This window comes from Megalobrama amblycephala, linkage group LG16 (assembly GCF_018812025.1).
Source record: "Megalobrama amblycephala isolate DHTTF-2021 linkage group LG16, ASM1881202v1, whole genome shotgun sequence".
NCBI lineage: Eukaryota > Metazoa > Chordata > Actinopteri > Cypriniformes > Xenocyprididae > Megalobrama > Megalobrama amblycephala.
In genome coordinates, this window is record NC_063059.1 from 28,466,059 (window position 1) to 28,487,410 (window position 21,352).

The window sequence follows — 21,352 nt, forward strand, 5'->3', positions numbered from 1 at the left end:
CACCTGGAGTTTGATTGACAAGCGATCTAACCAATCATAATGCAGAATCCGCCATTTTGTCTGACAAAGCAGTCAGGAATAAGAAGATTAACCTCGGTGGACTTGAACTTGAAAAATGGTGTGTGCTAATGTCTTTCCGCATTTGAAACAACATTCCTTCTCATGTTTATTTGATGCTATAAATTAACTAGTAGGAAGAGATGATCGGTTCACGAGCCGCTTGAGCTGAGGCGCTACAGCAATCTGTCGCGACACATTAAAGAGCTACAAAACAGTTTTTATTGTTCGAATTTTTTAAAAAATTGTTGAAAGCTGGGACTTTGTTTAATATCATAAGAAACCTGCTCTGTCTTGTCTGTCGATGTGTTGTCCGTATCCTCTTTGCTCTGCAATGGTTTTTTTTCAGCAAAAATTTTGTCGGACAAAGCAACAGTAATTAAGGGGTCTTTGCGAAGGGTCAATTAATTAAGTGATCAGTTTTACCTGTTCATTACAACTTTTTTACTAATTTTACACTTTTAGCTAAACATTTTGGAAATAAGCACTAAATAATACCACAGATTTGCTAAATTATTTGTGTTTTTTGTCTGTATTTTTGTGTATATATGTGTGTGTGTGATTGTTCCATCATACCAATAGTCATTAAATAACTGTTTTTTCTCTATGTGTTCTGTGTTTTACATACATGCATTGGCAGTTTAGCAATTTATAACAGTTGTAATTGCTTGTGTCAATGTAATACAGTATTTCAGAATATTCTTATGAAGCACAGCCTAATTCTTTTGCCCTTCTTGAAAATCTTCAGACAGACATCATAGACTGTGATAGTGCTAAACATTGCATTATTTGCAAATTAATTCACCATTTAAACTATGAATCTACTACTAATATTTAACTATCTTTAAAGCTTGTTCTCAAACTTACCAGAGCTTGATTGTTCAGCTTGACCTGCATGAGCATGGTACATGCTAGGGAGGAATTTGCACATGATTGCATGCTCAGGTTTCAGGCTTTTTACTGCAAGACCATGAGAGATAAGCTTCAAAATTGGCAGCAACTTGCAAGCTCTGTTTGTTAAAGAATAGCACAAAGGATGGTAGTGAAGGATGAGAATGAATACCTTCAACCTAGAAATGCGAATTGCTAACGTCACAGGACTGGACTGTTTTGCAAACAAATCTACGAGTGTTAGTGGTTGCTGGTGCATTTGTTGAATAGTCAACAGAGTTCATTGTGTGCTCAACCTAGAATATAATTTCAGCTCTGCTCTTACACAATTGTGTGTCATTTTTAAGCAAGACTCTGATTAGCAGGTTCAGATGTTTTTGATTAGAGTTGGAACTAAATTTTGGAGAAAGATTGATAATCATGACTGTCAGAGCGGCATGCATTTTGGGCTTCTTTTTTTTTTTTTTGGTGGATCTAATCATTCCTACTATAGTATGAGGGCCTGGTGTTTTCACTATATGGGCTAGGGGGCTGTCATATTTGAAACCATCAGTCTCTTCCCCTTGCGTAAATGCAGCATGGAACATGATAAAAGAGGAATCTGAGCAAAGGGGAACTGAATGTACCCCACAGTGTCATGTTTGGTCATGTCTTTGCTTTGTTTCAGCAGGGGGGAAAGTTTTCGTGATTCTTGCTGCTTTGCATGTCCCAGCTGACACAGCAAAAAATCACTTTTTATTTGTGTATTTAGCCACATTATGTGGACGGGAAACCTTCTGCTGACCTCAAGCAACAGTCAGGCGGGCTTCCAAGTTATTCGTTTAGCAATTCTCAGCTATCAGCTGAACAGACCACTAGACGCTTTATAAACCATCTGTAATTTGGTTGAAGAGCATTTTTGTTCACACATTGATTGGATGTCATATTAAATATACAAAAGTCCAGTGCTAAACCTTTTTTTTTTAGTTAAGTATCTGTTTTTATGACCCTTTCTTAAGTATTCCAGAAATGTTCTTCTTTATGAGCTTAAATAATAATTCCTATTTATTTTGCAGACACAAGTGTTGTGACAAAAGAAAGCATTGCTCCATCCACACAGCTGTTCTCAAGTGACAGCACATTCCTGAGTGAATGATAATCAAGACTTTCATTATTTAATTCACAGAGAGCCTTTTTTAAGAGTTATAAAACATCTTCACAATGATGTATTTAAAGAATATATGGGGCACAAGAAACATTAAATAAGGAAGTAATGCTTCAAATAACATGAAATGCCATGAATGCCTCGGTCGCTGAACATGCAAGAAAATCCAGAAAATAAAGCAAAGAACAAGATGTCAATCCTGTTCATGGAGGGTGTTTCAACTGTCAGTTGTCAACTTTGGCTAAGCCAGATCAGATTTCACTTGAGTAGGCAAAACATTGAATGCCTTTACTTCCTGCGTCATTGCTTTACCAATCTTAAATTCTATGGCTCAATATATCATTCATATAATTATTTTATATTTATTTATTTATTTATTTTTGAAATCATATACAGTATATACTACCATTCAGAAGTTCGGAGGTCAGTATAATTTTTTTATGCATTAAATTGAGGCTTTTATAATGTTACAAAATATTTTTATTTCTAATTGCTGATCTTTTGAACTTTATATTCATCAAAGAATGCTTGAAAAATAAAATATCATGGTTTCCACAAAAATATAAAGCAGAACAACTGCACTGAACACTGAAAACTGGAGTAATGGCTGTTGAAAATTCTGCTTTGCCATCACAGGAATAAATTACATTTTAAACTATTTTAAAATAGAAAACAGTTATTTTAAATTGTAATAATATTTCACAATATTACTGTTTTACTGTATTTGTGATCAAATATATGCAGCCTTGGAAAACGTTAAAAAAATCGTACCGATCCCAAACTATTGAGCGGTAGTGTATTTTTAAGATTTATAAGTATATAATTATATAATGTGGAGTGTGATGAAAACCATGTTTTCAATCAAGAATATATATATGTTTTTCCTTTCATGCAATGTCTATTTGATTTTTGTTACATACAGACTCAATGGGGTCTGGAGTTGAGTGCATGTTGACATTATATCAAAGGAAGAACATACCAAATGTTAAATATTCTGAAATTCAAATTTTTAAGTGAATGAGATTAAACATTTTCAATCCTAAATTTCACTCAAATTGTTATGCTCAGTTTCCTTAACAAAAAATGTCCTTTCCATTAGCAAAATACTATGCTTTCCATTTTTTTCCATTTTGTTTTGTCATAACAATATGAAGAAATTTTTCTTGGAACACAAAGCATGTTGCAACTAAACCTCATTGTTCAGAGAGCAAGGTCTTCGTTGTGTTCGGGTGGCTGGTATGCATTCAGTTGTCTTTGGGATTGGCAGAATGTAAGATGACATTTCACTGAATTGATAAAGCAACCATATAGAAGGGCGTTTACCCCTCATCCTAGTGAATGATTTCCAGACCTCGCCAAATTACAGCCCGCAACCTCCAACCATAAGCCATAACTTCAGCTGAGAGACGTTCTGTCATGGCCGCCATAGAAACAGTATCTGAGCGGAACATTTGCAATCAATGCACTCCCGTTTATGATAGCAAATATTCCCGCATGCCAACTGGCAGAGTCACTCGTAAAAGGGAATAGCCAACACTTCCACCTTATCCAGCTATTGTCCAACACTTGGCAGGAATATTCGTCCATGCATGTCAAATAAACCAACAAGCATTAAGTGAGGGCAGGGTTCCACTTAGTGTAAGGTGGAGTACACAATTTCCAAATCGTCCAATTTAGCTTTGTTTTGTTGACGTTGGCCATGTCCAAATGAATTAAAAAGGGAGTGGGACCGTTCTGTCCTGAGAAGGGCTCATGTCATCGTTTCGAATCCTGACTTAAGGTCTCCAGTGGCGGGCGAGGCCTGTTGTCACTTTGATAACCACTTCATCTCACTGGGCCTGGACGTTGAAACAAGATTTTAGCATGTGGAATTCCTTCTGGACAGGCTCGGGCACAGGGGACGATACCGCCAAGTTTTACTCGACCCATCTGCGCTGTTAAGGCAGAGGCAGGAAATACAATCACCCTCCACTTATTAAATATTTCACTTCTGGGGAAAATATGTCTACTCTGCACATGCTGAGCATTAAATGAGGGAAGTGAATGAATGAGAAAGGGAGTTTTTGTGGGCTGCTATTCCTCAAGTTCTTCAGTTTCTTGTGCTCTGGCTTGACAGGAGGGTTTTGACTCTGAAACACAGAGGGTTAATGGAAAATGGATTTGAACCCGTGGCACGACAAAGAACAGATCATATTCCATTACATTCCTAGAACCCAGGCTAATCTTTTCCTTGTAACGGCTGATTGGTCCTACTGAGAGGTGTTGGTTATGCAGGTGTGTTGGTGCTGTGTTAGCGGATATCTTGCTTAGTCAGATCTATTCAGTTGAACTGGTTGTCAGCCCCCACCCTTTAAAATCCTCGGCCAAAAGCAAATACCATTACCTCCTCTTGGAAGTCGTGGTGGGGGTATATGTGTTTTATATGTGCCATATGTGCCCTTAAAAGGCAACACTTCTATCCCTGTGGTTTTCATTAAGGAAGGGTGGTGACATGTCCATGCTTAAGTGAAGTATGCTCCACACTCCATGAATTTAGTGCATGAGACTGACTGGAAACAAAGAACTAGTGTTGTCCTGTGCACAGCTCAGCTCAGTAACTGGCATCGATCCGCATTTAAATGACTGTGGGATAAAACCATTTAAACTACATGGCTTTCAACATCTGGATCATTGCTTGTCCAATATTAAAGTCTGTCATTCACAAAATACATAAACATACATACATACATATATATACAGTTCTTTTCAAACGTTTGTGGTCAGTAAGATTTCCTAAAATGTATTCGAAAGATAATTTATGCTCACCAAGACTGCATTTATTTGATCAAAAATACAGTAAAAACAATAATATTGTGAACTGTTTTCTATTTTAATAAAATTTAAAATTTAATTTATTTCTGCGATGGCAAAGCTGGATTTTCAGCAAATTAGGATTAGTCCACTTTCAAATAAAATTTTTCCTGATAATTTACTCACCCCCATGTCATCCAAGATGTTCATGTCTTTCTTTCATCAGTTGAAAAGAAATTAAGGTTTTTGATGAAAATATTCCAGGATTATTCTCCTTATAGTGGACTTCAATGGCCTCCAGACAGTTGAAGGTCAAAATTACAGTTTCAGTGCAGCTTCAAAGGGCTTTAAACGATACCAGACGAGGAATAAGGGTCTTATCTAGCGAAACGATCAGTCATTTTCGAAAAAAATACAACTGTATATGCTTTATAAACACAAATAATCACCTTGTACGTGCTTCCACTTTCCATTGTATTTTTTTCTGAAAATGGCCGATCGTTTCGTTAGATAGGACCCTAATTCCTCGTCTGGTATCGTTTAAAGCCCTTTGAAGCTGCACTGAAACTGTAATTTTGACCTTCAACTGTCTGGAGGCCATTGAAGTCCACTATAAGGAGAATAATCCTGGAATATTTTCATCGAAATCCTTAATTTCTTTTCAGCTGAAGAAAGAAAGACATGAACATCTTAGATGACATGGGGTTGTGTAAATTTTATTTAAAAGTGGACTAATCCACTTTTAAATAAAAGTGATCCTTCAGAAATCCTTCTATTGTTCATTTCTTATTACCAATGTTGAAAACAGTTGCATCACAGTTTCCACAAAAATGTTATGCAACAGGTTTTGTTCAAGATTCTTTGATGAATAGAAAGTAAAAAAAACAAAAAAAACAACAGCATTTATTACAAAAGAAACTTTGTAAAAATGTAAATGTCTTTAATGCCTTTGCTTGATATAAGCATTAATTTCTGCCCAAACTTTTGAACATTATATAAGTTTAAATATGCAAGTATTTATAAGTTTGTTCTGTATTATATAACACTTAAACTTGTAAAAGTCTTGACGTTTGAAGGTTTTATGGGCCTTACAAACAGATTTATGTGCAAGTGTGGAAGAACACTTCATTACCCGGAATGCCATTACCTGTTGAATTTCTTTGAAGTGCAATTCAGTAAATTTCAATTCCTGTTATTTCAATTCCCATTCAACTTTCTTTAAGTTTGACCAAATTTATTTAAATTCTCTGTCATTAATTAAAAGGGAGCCAGTTTCATAATTCAGAATTTTGCACAACCCTTCATCTCAGACAGAAGCTTACAGGGTCAACTTTTACTTCCCCTAGGGTTGAACGTCAGTAGTCCAGTCTAAAAGTCACTTAGATGATACAGTGACATGTTGTCCTTGGGTGGAGGACTTCTCACGTGGATGAGTTGCAGAGGAAGTGACTTTAATTTTTAACAGGCAGACCATTTATTTTTCCACCTTATCCCCTGGCTGCTTTAACGATAAGCCTTGTGGTATTGTATTTTATATTTAGATCTCCTTCCGATGGACTGGCACACTCGGGCTGTTATTATGCGAGACGGTTGAGAAGGGTGTGGGGTCTGTCATGGCATTATTGGACAGTCCATCCTCGATAGGGATAGGGACAGATGAGTCAGGCGCCAACCGAACGCCCCCGCATCCTTCCCTCTAAGAAGAGGTCAGGAAGTCACAGGAAATATATGGGCAACTCAGCACCACAAAGAGCCCCTTACTGTCCGTTCAGTGTTCTGAGGAGGAATTCAACAGCAGGGCCAATTATTTGCACAGCTGATTTGTGACACATCTTCACCTCAATAGATGCGTGTTGAGAATTGTCAGAAAGCAAGCTTAATAGAAGAAAGTGTAGGAATTGACATCTTTATCCCTTATTCAAATATTATGATATTTTATAAACATATTGCATAGTTGTGTTTGGAATCAAGTGTTTTATTTTTGATAATGCAATTAAAGGTAAATAAACTGTTAAAACAGTTTTTATTTGATAATAATATTTTAAAGGTGCCCTATAATTAAAAATTGAATTTATCTTGGCATAGTTAAATAACAAGAGTTCAGTACATGGAAATGACATACAGTGAGTCTCAAACACCATTGTTTCCTCCTTCTTATATATAAATCTCATTTGTATAAAAGACCTCCGAAGAACAGGCGAATCTCAACATAACACCGACTGTTACGTAACAGTCGGGATCATTAATATGTACGCCCCAATATTTGCATATCCCAGCCATGATCAAGGCATTACACAAGGGCAGCCAGTATTAACGTATGGATCTGTGCACAGCTGAATCATCAGACTAGGTAAGCAAGCAAGAACAATAGCGAAAAATGGCAGATGGAGCAAAAATAACTGACATGATCCATGATAACATGATATCTTTAGTGATATTTGTAAACTGTCTTTCTAAATGTTTCGTTAGCATGTTGCTAATGTACTGTTAAATGTGGTTAAAGTTACCATCGTTTCTTACTGTATTCACGGAGACAAGAGAGCCGTCGTTATTTTCATTATTAAACACTTGCAGTCTGTATGATTCATAAACACAACTTCATTCTTTATAAATCTCTCCAACAGTGTAGCATTAGCCGTTAGCCACGGAGCACAGCCTCAAATTCATTCAGAATCAAATGTAAACATCCAAATAAATACTATACTCACATGATCCGATGTATGCATGCAGAATGCATGACGAACACTTTGTAAAGATCCATTTTGAGGGTTATATTAGCTGTGTAAACTTTGTTTATGCAGTGATAGAGTCGAGAGCTCGGGAGGGGGTGGGGAGCGCGTGATTTAAAGGGGCCGCAGCCCTGAATCGGTGCATTTCTAATTATGCCCCAAAATAGGCAGTTAAAAAAATTCATTAAAAAATATTTATGGGGTATTTTGAGCTGAAACCTCACAGACACATTCAGGGGACACCTTAGACTTATATTACATCTTGTAAAAAAACGTTCAATGGCACCTTTAAACGCTTTTCAGTTCAGTTTTAGAACTGGTCATAGTACCATTACTGCTGCTACGGTGGTGATAAACGACCTTATTGGTGCCCTGAATAGAAATCAACTCTGCACAGCCTTATTTGTGGATTTATCCAAGGTGTTTGATACTGTGGTAAATGAATTGCTGCTGAGAAAAAACTTAGCAGTGCTGGTTTCAGACCAGGGATGGTGAAATGGTTTAGAAATTATTTGGCAGATTGGACTCAGTGTGTTATGTGGAGGATCACACATCTGAATTTTTTGATATTTCTAAAGGGGTCGCCCAGGGTTCCATTTTGGAACCTATTTTGTTTTCTATTTATATAAATGATTTGGGTAAGGACATTCTTTTTTACTTTTATGCTGATAATACTATTATTTATACACGTAGTCCATCTATAACACGGTACAAGAGCTTCAGACTATATATACACACATAAGAATATATATATGGGGTTATATACCCATATTCCAGGATGACAAAGCCAAGATTCGTCTGGCTCAAATTGTGAAAGAATGGCTGGGAGGGAGCATGAAGAGCCATTTTCAGACATGAAAGTCTTTGGGATGTGCTGGAGTAGACTTTACAGAGTGCTTGACTCTTGCATTGCTAATACAAGATCTTGAATTGATGCACAAAAATTCATCACAACATTTATTTCCATCAAGAGGTGCATAATTATTTTGGTCGAGATCTGCAGTATATACCATTTAAGTTTGCCTGGTTAAGCTAAGAACCCTCTTGGGAACATTACTTGCTGGTCACCTGCATCCGTAACACAACATATACTGGTGACCAGCTTTGCTAGTCCTTTCAGTATATGAACTTGGTGACCTCTTGACTTTCAATTGGACTGGTTAATGACATACTGTTCTTGAAGCCTGCCAAAACCTCTCAAGTCTCAAGTAATCAGACAAATTTGTTAGCCCATGTAAATGTGTTCATCCCAAAGGAAAGGAATGGAAATGATGAAGGATGGGTGTGAGCACTGACCTCAATGAGAGCCCGCCTGCTTCATCAAAGATTTCTTTGGAATGTAAAAAAGTGCTGCTGCACATAAGAAACACAAGTGAGATCATTATAAACTATAGCCAGCAAAGTGCATTGGCAGTCCTTTTGACCATCTGGAAGATATACTTGCATTTATGTTTTAGGTTTAATGGTATGAAATTTACTAATGGGGGAATTCTGAAGAATTGTATTGGATGGCCAAGATAATGTTCCCATATTCACTATCTTCTACAATTTTCAAGACAAATGCGAATACTGCTTCTACAAATAAAAATAAAAAAACAGCATTTCTCCAGATATGCTGTGAATCAGTGTACGACGTTGACGAAAGTGATATGTGCTGCATTTCAAGTGCAAGTAATTGGTGTAGAAAAAGTTTTCACTCAGATATCGCTAGTTGATTTCACAATCAATGACAAAGTAACACATTAAATTAAACGTGAAATTTTGAAGTGAATAGAAGTAAAACGTGAAAATTGTATTTTCTTGTAAAACATACAATAATCTTTGTTTTATGTACAACTTTTTTATTAGGAGCAACATGAGGGTGACTAAACAATAAAAGAATGTAGCATTCGGTCTCCACTGTGTGACTAATGGATAACCTTATTATCTGTTTTGACAGTATTGGAGATCCTGCAGTTGGTGACAAAAAGAGATTTGTTTTTGGCTGACACTCACATTCTGGAGCTGGAGCAGGAGTGTAGGGAGGCCGAATCTCCTACGGCAGGGGGCAATGAGGATTTCACCAGCCCCAGCAGCAAAGACAGCAGTCGGCGCAAAGCCAAAGATGTGGAGCTGCTCTACGAGGCCCTGCAGAAAGAGTTGTGGGATGTGGTAAGGGATTCTTTGCGTTGCCCCACCGCCGGGCCCAACCTGGGCCTGGTGGTGCAGGTGATTCAACAGGAGGAGCAAGCCGATCGGGACTGGGCTCAGAGTGAAGGAGCCGCTCCAGGAGGCCCACGGCCAAGGGAATTCAAGAAACGCTGGAGGGAGGCGGTAGTCGAGTTGGCTGATGCAAACTTACCCCAGCATGAAGAAGCACGGGCAGGCGAGCTCGCAGCTTACCTGGATAAGCTAAGAGTCCGTATGGTGGAGGACCTCGGAGCGGCTCGGCGTAATGTGGTGTCTGTATATCCGGTTGAATATGACTCCTTCCAAGTGTACACACATAGCTACCACCAGGCTGTTACCCGTCGTCTCCAGGCTATCACCAATGGGGATCTGCAGATCATTGACATATACTCTATGCTAGACTGGCTCTACAATATTTACAATAGGTAAACACCAGCAGTTTGACTAGTTTTATGTCCTAAAAAGGGATAGTTCCTTAAAGGGATTTTAATGAATATCCATATCGCCTATTCTCGTAAAATGAAACCAAACAGTGACCATGGGTTGTCAAGCTCCAAAAAAGTACTATAAAAGTGGTCCATATGACGTCTTCTGAAGCCATATTCAAATGTGATTTGTCAGGTTTGACGGCATCAGTTCTTGTGTGTCGTGCAACTGGACAAAATGCAGTGAGTTTGAAACTGGATGTGTACAAATGAGATTTGAGGATTGAAGTTTTTTTGTGGTTGACCACTCAAACTTCAGTCTGTTCCTCATACAAATCTTTCATGTGACTTTAGAAGACTTTGAATTTAGCATATTTATTTTTCTGTCATGTTTTGGAGCTTGACAGGCCCAGATAGTAAGAAACAGCCAAGATAGTATGCAAAATATCTATTTTTGTGTTTCACAGAAAACAGAAAATCTTCTGTTGAGAGCTGAAATGACAGATTTATGTCTGACAAAAATCTTTTAGTGAAACATTTCCACTACCATTGAAAAGTTTGGAGTCACTAATATTTTTTTGTTTGTTTTTTTAAAGAAATTAATACTTTTATTCTGCAAGGATGTATTAAATTGATGAAAAGTGGCACTAAAGACATTTATAATGTTACAAAAGATTTCTATTTCAAATGGATGCTGTTCTTTTTTTTTTCATCAAAGAATCCTGAAAAAAAAATCGACAAAAACAGGCAGCACAACTGCTTTCAACACTGATAATAAGAAATGTTTCTTAGGCAGCAAATCAGCATATTAGAATTATTTCTGAAGGATCATGTGACACTGAAGACTGGAGTAATAATGCTTTGCGATCACAGAAATAATTTTTAAAATATATTAAATATATTAACATTTTAAAATATTAAAATAGAAGACATTTGTTTTAAATTGTAATAATATTTCACAATATTACTGTTGTTACTGTATTTTTAATCAAATAAATGCGGCCTTGGTGAGCATAAAGGCCTGTTTACACCAATAACAATAAAGAGAACAATATTAGTGTTCAAACCAACACACAATATCATTCTGTTTATTCTAAGCACATGCAGCTATGTCGCCTGCCACTTTAAATGCTCAGGATGGATTCTGATTGGCTGTCAATGATTATATTGTTCATCAATCGTTCTGAAAGTGATTCCAATTATATTGTTTCTCTGTGCCTTTATAGTTTTGGTGTGACTCACACTATTCTTTTATATTTGGAAAATGTTTAGAACTTTATAGTTATCGTCCTTAGTGTGAACAGGCCTTTTGATAAAAATATTATCAAATCGTACTGACCCCAACTTTCTGAATTGAACGGTAATGTACCAGTGCAATAATGAAAAATTCACATTAGCAATGGCCTGTTTTCTAGTTTGTATTGTTGCATTGACCATATCCATTTGTCAAGCCACATACAGCTAAAGCAAACCTAAAACAGATTGTTATAAATAGCTTCTGGTTGATATGAGAGGTGAAACCCACTCTTGTACCTTCCCATTCCTGTTCCTTCATAATTCAATGTTTCCTTATGAGTGAAGTCCAGACTCAGTTTGTGATTTGCTCTTCCTGTTGTTGCTGCAGAGATGTCCTTGGAACAGTCACCATAACAACACCCATTAACCTCTCGCAGCTCGGCCCACTGCTGCCGACGGAGACGGTGGAAAAACTGGAGCTCGACTGCCTCAACTCAGTCAGGGTAAGAACTGAAATTCCCAATCCTCGTCCCCAAGTATCTTCTAGCCTTTTCTGTGTACCTCGAACAACGGCACGTCCTGTCCACTCAAAGAGATGGCTGGTCGTTGCAACCTGCGCGGTCAATTAGAGTGCGGCATTTCAGGGTCAACGCACGGCTTTCCTGTCTACAATAAGCACTACACAATAGGAGTCAGTTTGACAACACATTTTTCCTTTCACTCATTAAACAACATGAATGTGTGGTCTTTTAATAATCCTTGAGCCCATCCAGAAAAGAGTGACATTAGTTGAATACTTAATGTCATGAATGTCTTAATAGTGTGATTGTTTCCTTATGGATGCAGTCGTTTCATATGTACCTAGCGCCCTACATGGCCACACAGCAAGGATGCTGTTAATGAGTGTGTTGAAATGTTGTGTTTTCTAGGGGAAAGTGACCAATGAGCTGTCTCAGGTTCTGGAGGAGGAGGAAAAGAAATGGCTGGACACCCTGAACATCGAAGAGTATCAGATACCTCTGGCTCGCACTGTTATTCAGGTCAGAGCAGGGCCGCATGGACCATTTATGATCATTTATATATAATAAGATATTGTGATTGACCTGAAGTCAGAGCATGGGATATCACGTTACCTTAATCCATTTTCTCAGTATTGAGTGCAATATGTGCAGCAGGTTTTAGACACTGGGTCTGTTGTTAAAACAAAACATAAGACATGCTGAATGGCATCCATGCACCTCTGTGTAACAAGAAAATCGTCTCCTAACTTGAACCAACATAAATAAACACTTCCCATTGTGAGCATGTTTCCATTACAGAATATTGTTTTTGCAGGCCCTCTATTGCACCCTAGTGGTCATAAAGGGTATTAAGGAAAATGTCAAGTTACTTTATTTGCTAAAGTAGAAGAGCATTGAGCAAGATATTTCAAGACGAAATTGAGGAATTAAAATAATTTTGTAACTGTTTTTAACTCACTAAATTCACTTAATAACATATTTTCTCACATTTTTTTTATTACAGAGGCTACAGGAGGACCTTGAGAGATCTGCAGCCGTAAATAGACATTTGGGCTCACGGGTTGCCCAATGCAGTCTCAACGGACTGGCAGATTTCCTGTACAGGTGGGAAAATAATACATGAAAATGTTTGTAGTGAATACAAATTATTTTATTTTTTTTTAAAGAAATTAATACTTTTAATCAGCAAGGATACATTATAAAATAAAACTTTTAATTTTAAATTGTTATAATATTTCACAATATTACTGTTTTGATTCATAAATATTACTTGGTGAGCAAAATAGACTTGTTTCAAAAACATTAACTTTGAACGGTAGTGAATGTTGGGCTCTATATATATCTATATGTCCTAAATGCTTAAAAATATTATTATTATTATTTTATTTTTTTTTAGTTAATTTCCATAGAAAATGTGTCATGTGCTTTGTTTTTGATGCAAAGTTTTCAGAGAAAGGTGGAGATGTTCCATGAGATGCTAGTGAGCAGCTTTGGAGAAAATGAAGACGGTTATATCGCTAAAACCATCGCTCTTGTCAACTGCTGTCCATCATTTAGGTGAGTTCCCTCAAAATCATTAATTTATACATGATGTTTTGTTTGTTTTAGTGTGTTTAAAGTGCTGTGTAGATTAATTACAAATTGTAGTCGGTTACTGATTCCAAATTACATGACAAAAATTGTTGTTAGTAACATAATCCATTAGCTGAATCATCAGACTAGGTAAGCAAGCAAGAACAATAGCGAAAAATGGCAGATGGAGCAATAATAACTGACATGATTCATGATAACATGATATTTTTAGTGATATTTGTAAATTGTCTTTCTAAATGTTTCTTTAGCATGTTGCTAATGTACTGTTAAATGTGGTTAAAGTTACCATCGTTTATTACTGTATTCACGGAGACAAGAGCCGTCGCTATTTTCATTTTTAAACACTTGCAGTCTGTATAATTCATAAACACAACTTAATTCTTTATAAATCTCTCCAACAGTGTGTAATGTTAGCTTTAGCCACGAAGCACCATCAAACTCATTCAGAATCAAATATAAACATACAAATAAATACTATACTCACATGATCCGATCCATGCATGCAGTATGCATGACGAACATCTTGTAAAGATCCATTTGAGGGTTATATTAGCTGTGTGAACTTTGTTTATGCAATGATAGAGTCGAGAGCTCGGGAGGGCAGGGAGCGAGAGATTTAAAGGGGCCGCGCAGCCTGAATCGGCGCATAGTTAATGATGCCCCAAAATAGGTAGTTAAAAAAATCTATGGGGTATTTTGAGCTGAAACTTCACAGACACGTTCAGGGGACACCTTAGACTTATATTACATCTTTTGAAAAGACGTTTTACGGCACCTTTAAATACATTTAACTTGTTTACCTGCATGTCATCTGACCATTAATCGACATCAGAGAGCCGCAAACTTAATTTTATTATTATTAATAATAATAATAAGAGGGTACTTCAGGGGTGCTTCAGGTAAATATATTAGATTGAAGAAGTTCAGCTGACAAAAAAGTTGGGGAATCCCTCCATTGCATGTAAATATGAAATAACACTTCCAAAGACAGCAATACGTGGTTAAATGACTCACTGAGTGATAATTCAAATAATTATAATTCGTAAGGAGTTGATTAGATATGCAGTGTTGCAATGTTGAGAAAACACTTAAAAGTGAAATGATTTCTGTAAATCCAGTGATCAAATGCTGTGAGGGTCTCAGTTTTCAGTGATTGGCACTTGATGAGTGTCTGTTCTATGTGTGCAACTCCACAAACCTAGAAGACCTTCTGAAAGTACATAAGCACCAGGCTTTTTAGAAAGGAAAATTATAAAAAAGTAGTAGTAGGGAAAATCAATGAATTATGAATAATTTACTGCCATTGTGAGAATAACATGTAATCATGTAATCAATAAAAAAGTAACTGTAGTCCGATTACAAGTATTTTAAAGCATAATATAATCTAATTACAAGTACTTCATTTTTGGAATCTGATTACGTAGTCCAGATTGCGTGTAATCAGTTACTACCCAGCTCTGTGTGTTTCTAATATATAAACTGGTGTGTTTAGGAGCTTTGTGGAGCGTTGCAGCCAGTGTGACCCCACAACCAGCGAGGACTCGATTCGTAGAGCCAACACCTCTCTGGACAGGATAGTCAATTTGAGTGTGAGAGTGCTGAACGACAGACTTTTTGAGCATATCAGGGTGAGGCTGCCACAGATCACCCCACACTTCCTCACATAGACATGTTTGTGGCGCAGACACGCACGCACATAATCTTGACATACCTTATGTTCATCATGTGCCTTTGTCCAAGAATATAAAGAATATCTTATCTGCATTTCCCCTGTGGGTTGTTCTCAAGGATGTTTTGCACAGCTACTCTGCCTCTGAGACACTAAAATAGCAGCACTATGTGAAAAACACTAGTGAATTAGATGTTTTTGGCTTGACGCCGAACAATATTCAATGTTTTCTGTTCAGACTGGCATTACCAGCTCTCATGGGCCACATAGTTTTGCTGCATCCTTTTTTACCAAGATGGTGCTCTAACAGGAAGTTAGCTGTACTCTCTTGACTCTAAATATGTAAACCCTCACATCCTGATGAAGGCAAATATAGTACATTCCAGTGTGTACTGAGTATGTCAATTCTAATCCTGTGCTTTCTGTCTCATCTCACATAGCCCTTCTTTGATAAGCTGATTAAACGGAAATGGTTGAGCAACACTGAGCCTTTTGAGCAAATTGAAGCGCTCATTAAAGAACACTTCAAGAAGTTTTGCAGGATGGACAAGCCACCTTATGAGGTAAACTAAGATGTCAATAATGTAAATTTCTTCTCTCAGACTTGCCAGATTATTATAAATGATGTTTATCAGAATGTATTTTACTGCTTTGTTAGCCATTTTTTTATCTTTATTCCTTGTATCTACATGGCTCTTTAAAATTTCGATTTGTCAATTGTAATTTTGTGGTCAAATATTTTGGAAAATGACTGCTAAAATCTATATAGTTCTCTCAACTTTTACTTTTTACATACTCAAATCAATTTTTTATGTCCAATTATGTATTTATTTGTTTAGCCATATATAATAGGCTGGATAATGTACAGTTATCCCAAACTAAACCTATTCGGTTTGAAACAAGACCCCATTTGTTACATATATGTCCATGTTGGGGTCTATTTTGAGATAAGAACCAGCTCTCTGTACTTTATCTCTTATTTATGTTGTCTTTTAAGGTCCTGGTAGTGGAGGTGCACCGGCGTGTGATGACTGAATATGTGCGGGCCATCATGAGGGGCAGAATCATCTGCACATCTCTGAAAATGAGGAAGAGAATGGCAGGCCGCCTTCGTGACGAAGGAAAGCACCTAAAAACTCTCTTCAAAGAGTTGGTGAGTCACTTATCTAAAAGATCAAAGTAAAAGTTTTTTTGTTTTTCCAACTGATCTGTTCTGTAATAAGTATAGAATAAAATTTAATGTAAAAATGCTTAATTTTCAAGGTAAAAATGCTTAAAACTTGTATATATCATACAAGATTATTATTTTAAGATTATAATAATTTCACATTTTATCTACAAATTAATGGAGAAACAACATAAAGACAGTATATTTTAAATATTTGATCTAACATGTAGGAAATACACAGAAATTGAATAAAGTTAATCAAACACTTCACAGTCTTCACTGCATAAATTCTAAATTAAATATAGATACTAGGGCTGTCAATCAATTAAACATTTTAATCTAATTAATTACATACTCTGTGATTAATTAATCTAAATTAATCGCATACATAATTTTTGCTGTGAAAGTATTAAATATTTCAATTCAAATGAATCAATGCAGGGTTTTTCCTGGGTCAAAAATGGTCTTTGGTGGTGACAGACATGGTTATCCACACAAACAGTAAAAAGTGCCCTACCCACGTGATCTGCGAGCCCGATACTGACAATAAAGTACCTGTCACTCTCACTTTAATTCTTTCTTGCCCTCTTTGCAAAAAAAAAATAAATAAAAAGTGATTTTATAGCTTTGTAAGAGAAGATGCTTTTTTGCTAAACCTGAAAAGTATTAAAAAGTAGCATTTAAAAGTAATATTAACTAATAATATAATTTTCTACCATATACAATTGAATGCACCTAGCTAACAACAACTTGCTTTGTTCTGGTTTCACCTCACTCCAGTCTAAACTAACTGATTTTATAGGTAGGCCTAATTTACTACACATTGTCATTTAAATAACCTGAAAATATTGTGGATTATTAAGGCTAATTTTACTAACCACTCTTGCTAAATGGGGTAAGCACACTTATGTTCTCATTTCAGAGTTGTTCGAGTAAATGATTCATTATAGACCGTGTGGACAGATCAGTTGTTGTCATGATTCATTAAAATGAATCTGTTCAAATGAGTCGGACGTGGACGTTGACGCGTTGCGTGCGAATTCGCGACTGTTATTAGGACATCGCAAAAGATTTGTCAACACAGAAAACACTTCACCACTGGATAGGATTTTCTTTTTGTTTACTGAAAGTGTGATTTATGTCAGCTGCACGTGCTGGGCGCCTGTCAGAGAAGATGAGGTGACGTTCTTTTGAGCACTATTCACACCCAGCGGTTATTCAGGAAAAACATTCTCCGAATGCGCCTCGTGAAATATGGATTCGGTCTTACGAACTTTTAGCATTGTGTCAGTTGATTTAGATTATTATGTGTGAGGTAGAGAGAGTGCAAAGACGGTGCTTACTTTAAAGACAGAGAGAACGGCTCCAGGTTCAAAGGTCAATACGGAATGGATTAATCTGCAATATTTTTTTTAACGCGTTATTTTTTCTCCAATTAATTAATCGAAATTAACGCGTTATTTTGACAGCCCTAACAGATACATTATTATTAAAGCTACAAAAGTTATTTAGTCAAGAGGAGTGAGAGATTTTCTCTTTTTATTTTGTGCTTTGATTAACATTAATGACAGACAGCAGCAGGTTTATTAGGCTGCTGTCACTTTAAGACCTGCTGCACATGACGTGGATCTGACACGCATCCCATTTTCTCACCACACTTTACGTTCATTTAAGACTTTGCGGCTTAAATGAATGCGGCCTGTGCGCTGTCTGATGCAGCTGTCTGTGTGCATGATTCGTGTTTCTGTCACACCGACAGGAGATTCACAAACAGCACGCTAGTACAGCACTGAGGTCTCTTTTGTGTCTTGTCGCACTTGAATGGTTTAAAAGCATTTGCATGAATAAGAGCGTGATCATATGATGTAACACTAGCTAAAGGATGGCTAAAAAAACGGATGCTGTGTTAAATATTTTTAACACGTTAATCAGAAAAAAATTATCACGTGCATTAATGTGTTAATTTTGTCAGCCCTAGATAAACAGTATATTTCTGTTTTCTATTTTATCCCATAAGCATGAAACAAGTTGAACACCTCATATGTTACTGCAACATGGAAAGTGTAGACCTTACTGGACATTTAGGAAATTTGGAGATTAATTTGTAGTACTTTTATTAATAATTTTATTTGAAATCTTTTATTTATAAACATATATCTTTTCATGAAATCCTCACTCCCAGATTCATCACACTTGTCAAAATGTCATGTCCTGTTTTTAGCTAGCTGCTAAGTATCTTTTAATCACCCCAAAATCATCTACAGCCGACAACTTTCAAACAAAAGAGATGTTTTGAAGAATGGGCATTTCGGGAGTTGACATGGAGGCAGATGGCCAAACAGGCCCTTGGCTCCAAAGGGCATCTCTATGACCCACCCAAATGGTCCTTTCCCCTGTGCAGCGTCCGCCCCTTGCTCCAGTTAAAACATCCGTTTGTCACCTCGGTGGACAACAGGATGCCCTTGTTTATGGAAGAATGTCCAGGCCTGGGCCTTTGAAGTCATGACTTGCCTTTAAGGTCAAACTGAGAGTCAGGAAGAACTGCCTTGGTGTAACGGGCATACAGATATTACTCTCAATCAGAACAACATGTGCTCCTATACTTGATCCTCAATGTGTTTTGTTTTTCCAGACACAAGGGTAAAAATAGCCATTTCTGATTGTACTTTGGAGTTGTTTGGGCCCTGTGATCTTTGGCTGTCTTTCAGAAGTCATTGTACTTTTTATTTTCGGAAAATGTCTTATTTTGAGTACCAGGCAGTTGTGATTAATCTGAGCATTCATCTACATGTTCCAGTGGCTCATTGGTCTTAGTATATGAAGGATTTAGCTATCTGATTTTGACGGATCTGATGTTATCTTGATTGTTTGCCCCCATCCAGGAATCCTCCGCCTCATGGCTCGACAGTGCTATTCCTCACCTATCGGAGATCATTCTCTTGGAGGACACTCCCTCCATCCAAATGGAAGTTGGCGTACTGGTACGGGAATTCCCTGACATACGGTGAGTGTCTTGAGGTGCAGCGTGACGCTATGCCGGGACACCTTGTAACCCCTGATATGATCAAGGTCAAAAAGCAGAGAGCTGAGGTCATCTGACAAAACACGGTCATTCTGTTTGAGAGCAAAAGAGGGGCTTGTAAAAGCAAACAAGACCTTTGCGGTTTCCTGATTTTTATGGGAGACTGTTTGGTTATCCTAGATTCGCATGAAAGGTGTACAGTTGTCCAGCTCTGGATCCTCACAGAGACAAAGCAAAAACACAGGCATCCTGCCAGGGCCCGACCTAAAGCTCATTGGTTTAACCTAGAGAGGGCAGTTGCCTAATCAAGAGTTCTGCTGAATCCAGAGGAAGCTCTCTTTTGTGGAATGTGTGCTAAATAAAGCTTGAAACTTCAGATACATGACCTAGATGTGCTGTGGGCTCCATTGTTTAGCTTTAGCAACACCTTTGGGTTTTAAACTGATGAACACTTGGAATCTCTTCCATATACCATCCGTATCCTTGCACATTTTATGATCTAGGAAAACTTACAGGAGCCAACTCTTGAAAGGTTAAATGAGGATTCTTTGCACCGTTTTTTATTTTATTTTATTTTTTATTTTTTGCAATGCTACAGACATTATAGCATATCATAAAGAATTTACAGTTAAAGGGATAAAATAAAAATTAAAATTCTGTCATCATTTACTCACCCTCAAGTTGTTCCAAAACTGTATGAATTTCATTCTTCTGCTGAACGCAAAAGAAGAAAAATATGGGTAACCAAACAGTCGATGTTTTCTGGGAATTTTTTTTAAAAATAATTTTGGCTTGTACTTTAAAGGGTTACTTCACCCAAAAATGAAAATTCTGTCATTGCTCACCCTCACTTTTGTTCATCTTCGGAACACAGATGAAGATCTTTTTGATGAAATCTGTGAAATTTCTGTCCCTCCATAGACAGCCTATGCAATTGAAACTTTGACGCTTCAAAAAGTTCATAAAGAGATTGTATTGATCGTATCGATGTATTGAGTGGTCTAGTCCAAATTTTCTGAAAAGACTCAATCACTTTTTATGAAGAACAGATTGAATTTAGGCTTTTATTCACATATAAACATTAATCAGCTTACACATCAGATAGGGTTTGAAACAGTCTGTATTGTAAAAAGCGCTACATAAATGAAGATGACTTGACATTTGAGCTTCCGCAAGAGGTTTGTTCTCATGCGTCATGCAGGTTCAGTTGAGCTTCTTTTTATGTTCGCTGATCAATGTTTATATGTGAATAAAAGCCTTAATTCAATCTGTTCATCATATAAAGCAATCGTGTCTCTTCAGAAATTTTGTTCTAAACCTTTTGAAGTGTCAAAGTTTCAATTGTGTAGCTGTCTAAAAGATCTTCATTTATGTTCCGAAATGAACGAAAGTCTTGCGGGTTTGGAAAGACATGAGGGTGAGTAATTATCATTTTGGGGTGAACTATCCCTTTAAGACAAACAACAAATGTAAAAAAAATTCACTTAAAGGTGCCCTAGAACCAGTTTTTACAAGATGTAATATAAGTCTAAGGTGTCCCCTGAATGTGTCTGTGAAGTTTCAGCTCAAAATACCCCATAGATTTTTTTAAATTAATTTTTTTAACTGCCTATTTTGGGGCATCATTAACTATGCACCGATTTAGGCTGCGCGGCCCCTTTAAATCGTGCACTCCCTGCCCCCCCGAGCTCTCAACTATAATACAGTGCATTTACAAAGTTCACACAGCTAATATGACCCTCAAATGGATCTTTACAAGATGTTCGTCATGCATACTGCATGCATGCGTTGGATCATGTGAGTATAGTATTTATTTGGATGTTTACGTTTGATTCTGAATGAGTTTGAGGCTGTGCTCCGTGGCTAAAGCTAACATTACACACTGTTGGAGAGATTTATAAAGAATGAAGTTGTGTTTATGCATTATACAGGCTGCAA

General features: G+C 37.0%; 1 protein-coding gene across 2 annotated transcripts in view; it reads left to right on the forward strand.

Annotated features, from left to right (window-relative positions):
• The window catches only part of exoc3l2b (exocyst complex component 3-like 2b), a 48,809-nt gene that overhangs the window by 24,709 nt on the left and 2,748 nt on the right, over positions 1–21,352 (forward strand). For both annotated transcript variants that reach the window (XM_048160384.1, XM_048160383.1), the window contains exons 4-12: positions 9,551–10,205; positions 11,830–11,944; positions 12,371–12,481; positions 12,966–13,066; positions 13,406–13,519; positions 15,048–15,183; positions 15,665–15,787; positions 16,222–16,377; positions 19,275–19,396. In XM_048160384.1, coding sequence (XP_048016341.1) covers positions 9,551–10,205; positions 11,830–11,944; positions 12,371–12,481; positions 12,966–13,066; positions 13,406–13,519; positions 15,048–15,183; positions 15,665–15,787; positions 16,222–16,377; positions 19,275–19,396 — 1,633 coding nt within the window. The remainder of the gene's footprint in view (positions 1–9,550; positions 10,206–11,829; positions 11,945–12,370; positions 12,482–12,965; positions 13,067–13,405; positions 13,520–15,047; positions 15,184–15,664; positions 15,788–16,221; positions 16,378–19,274; positions 19,397–21,352) is intronic.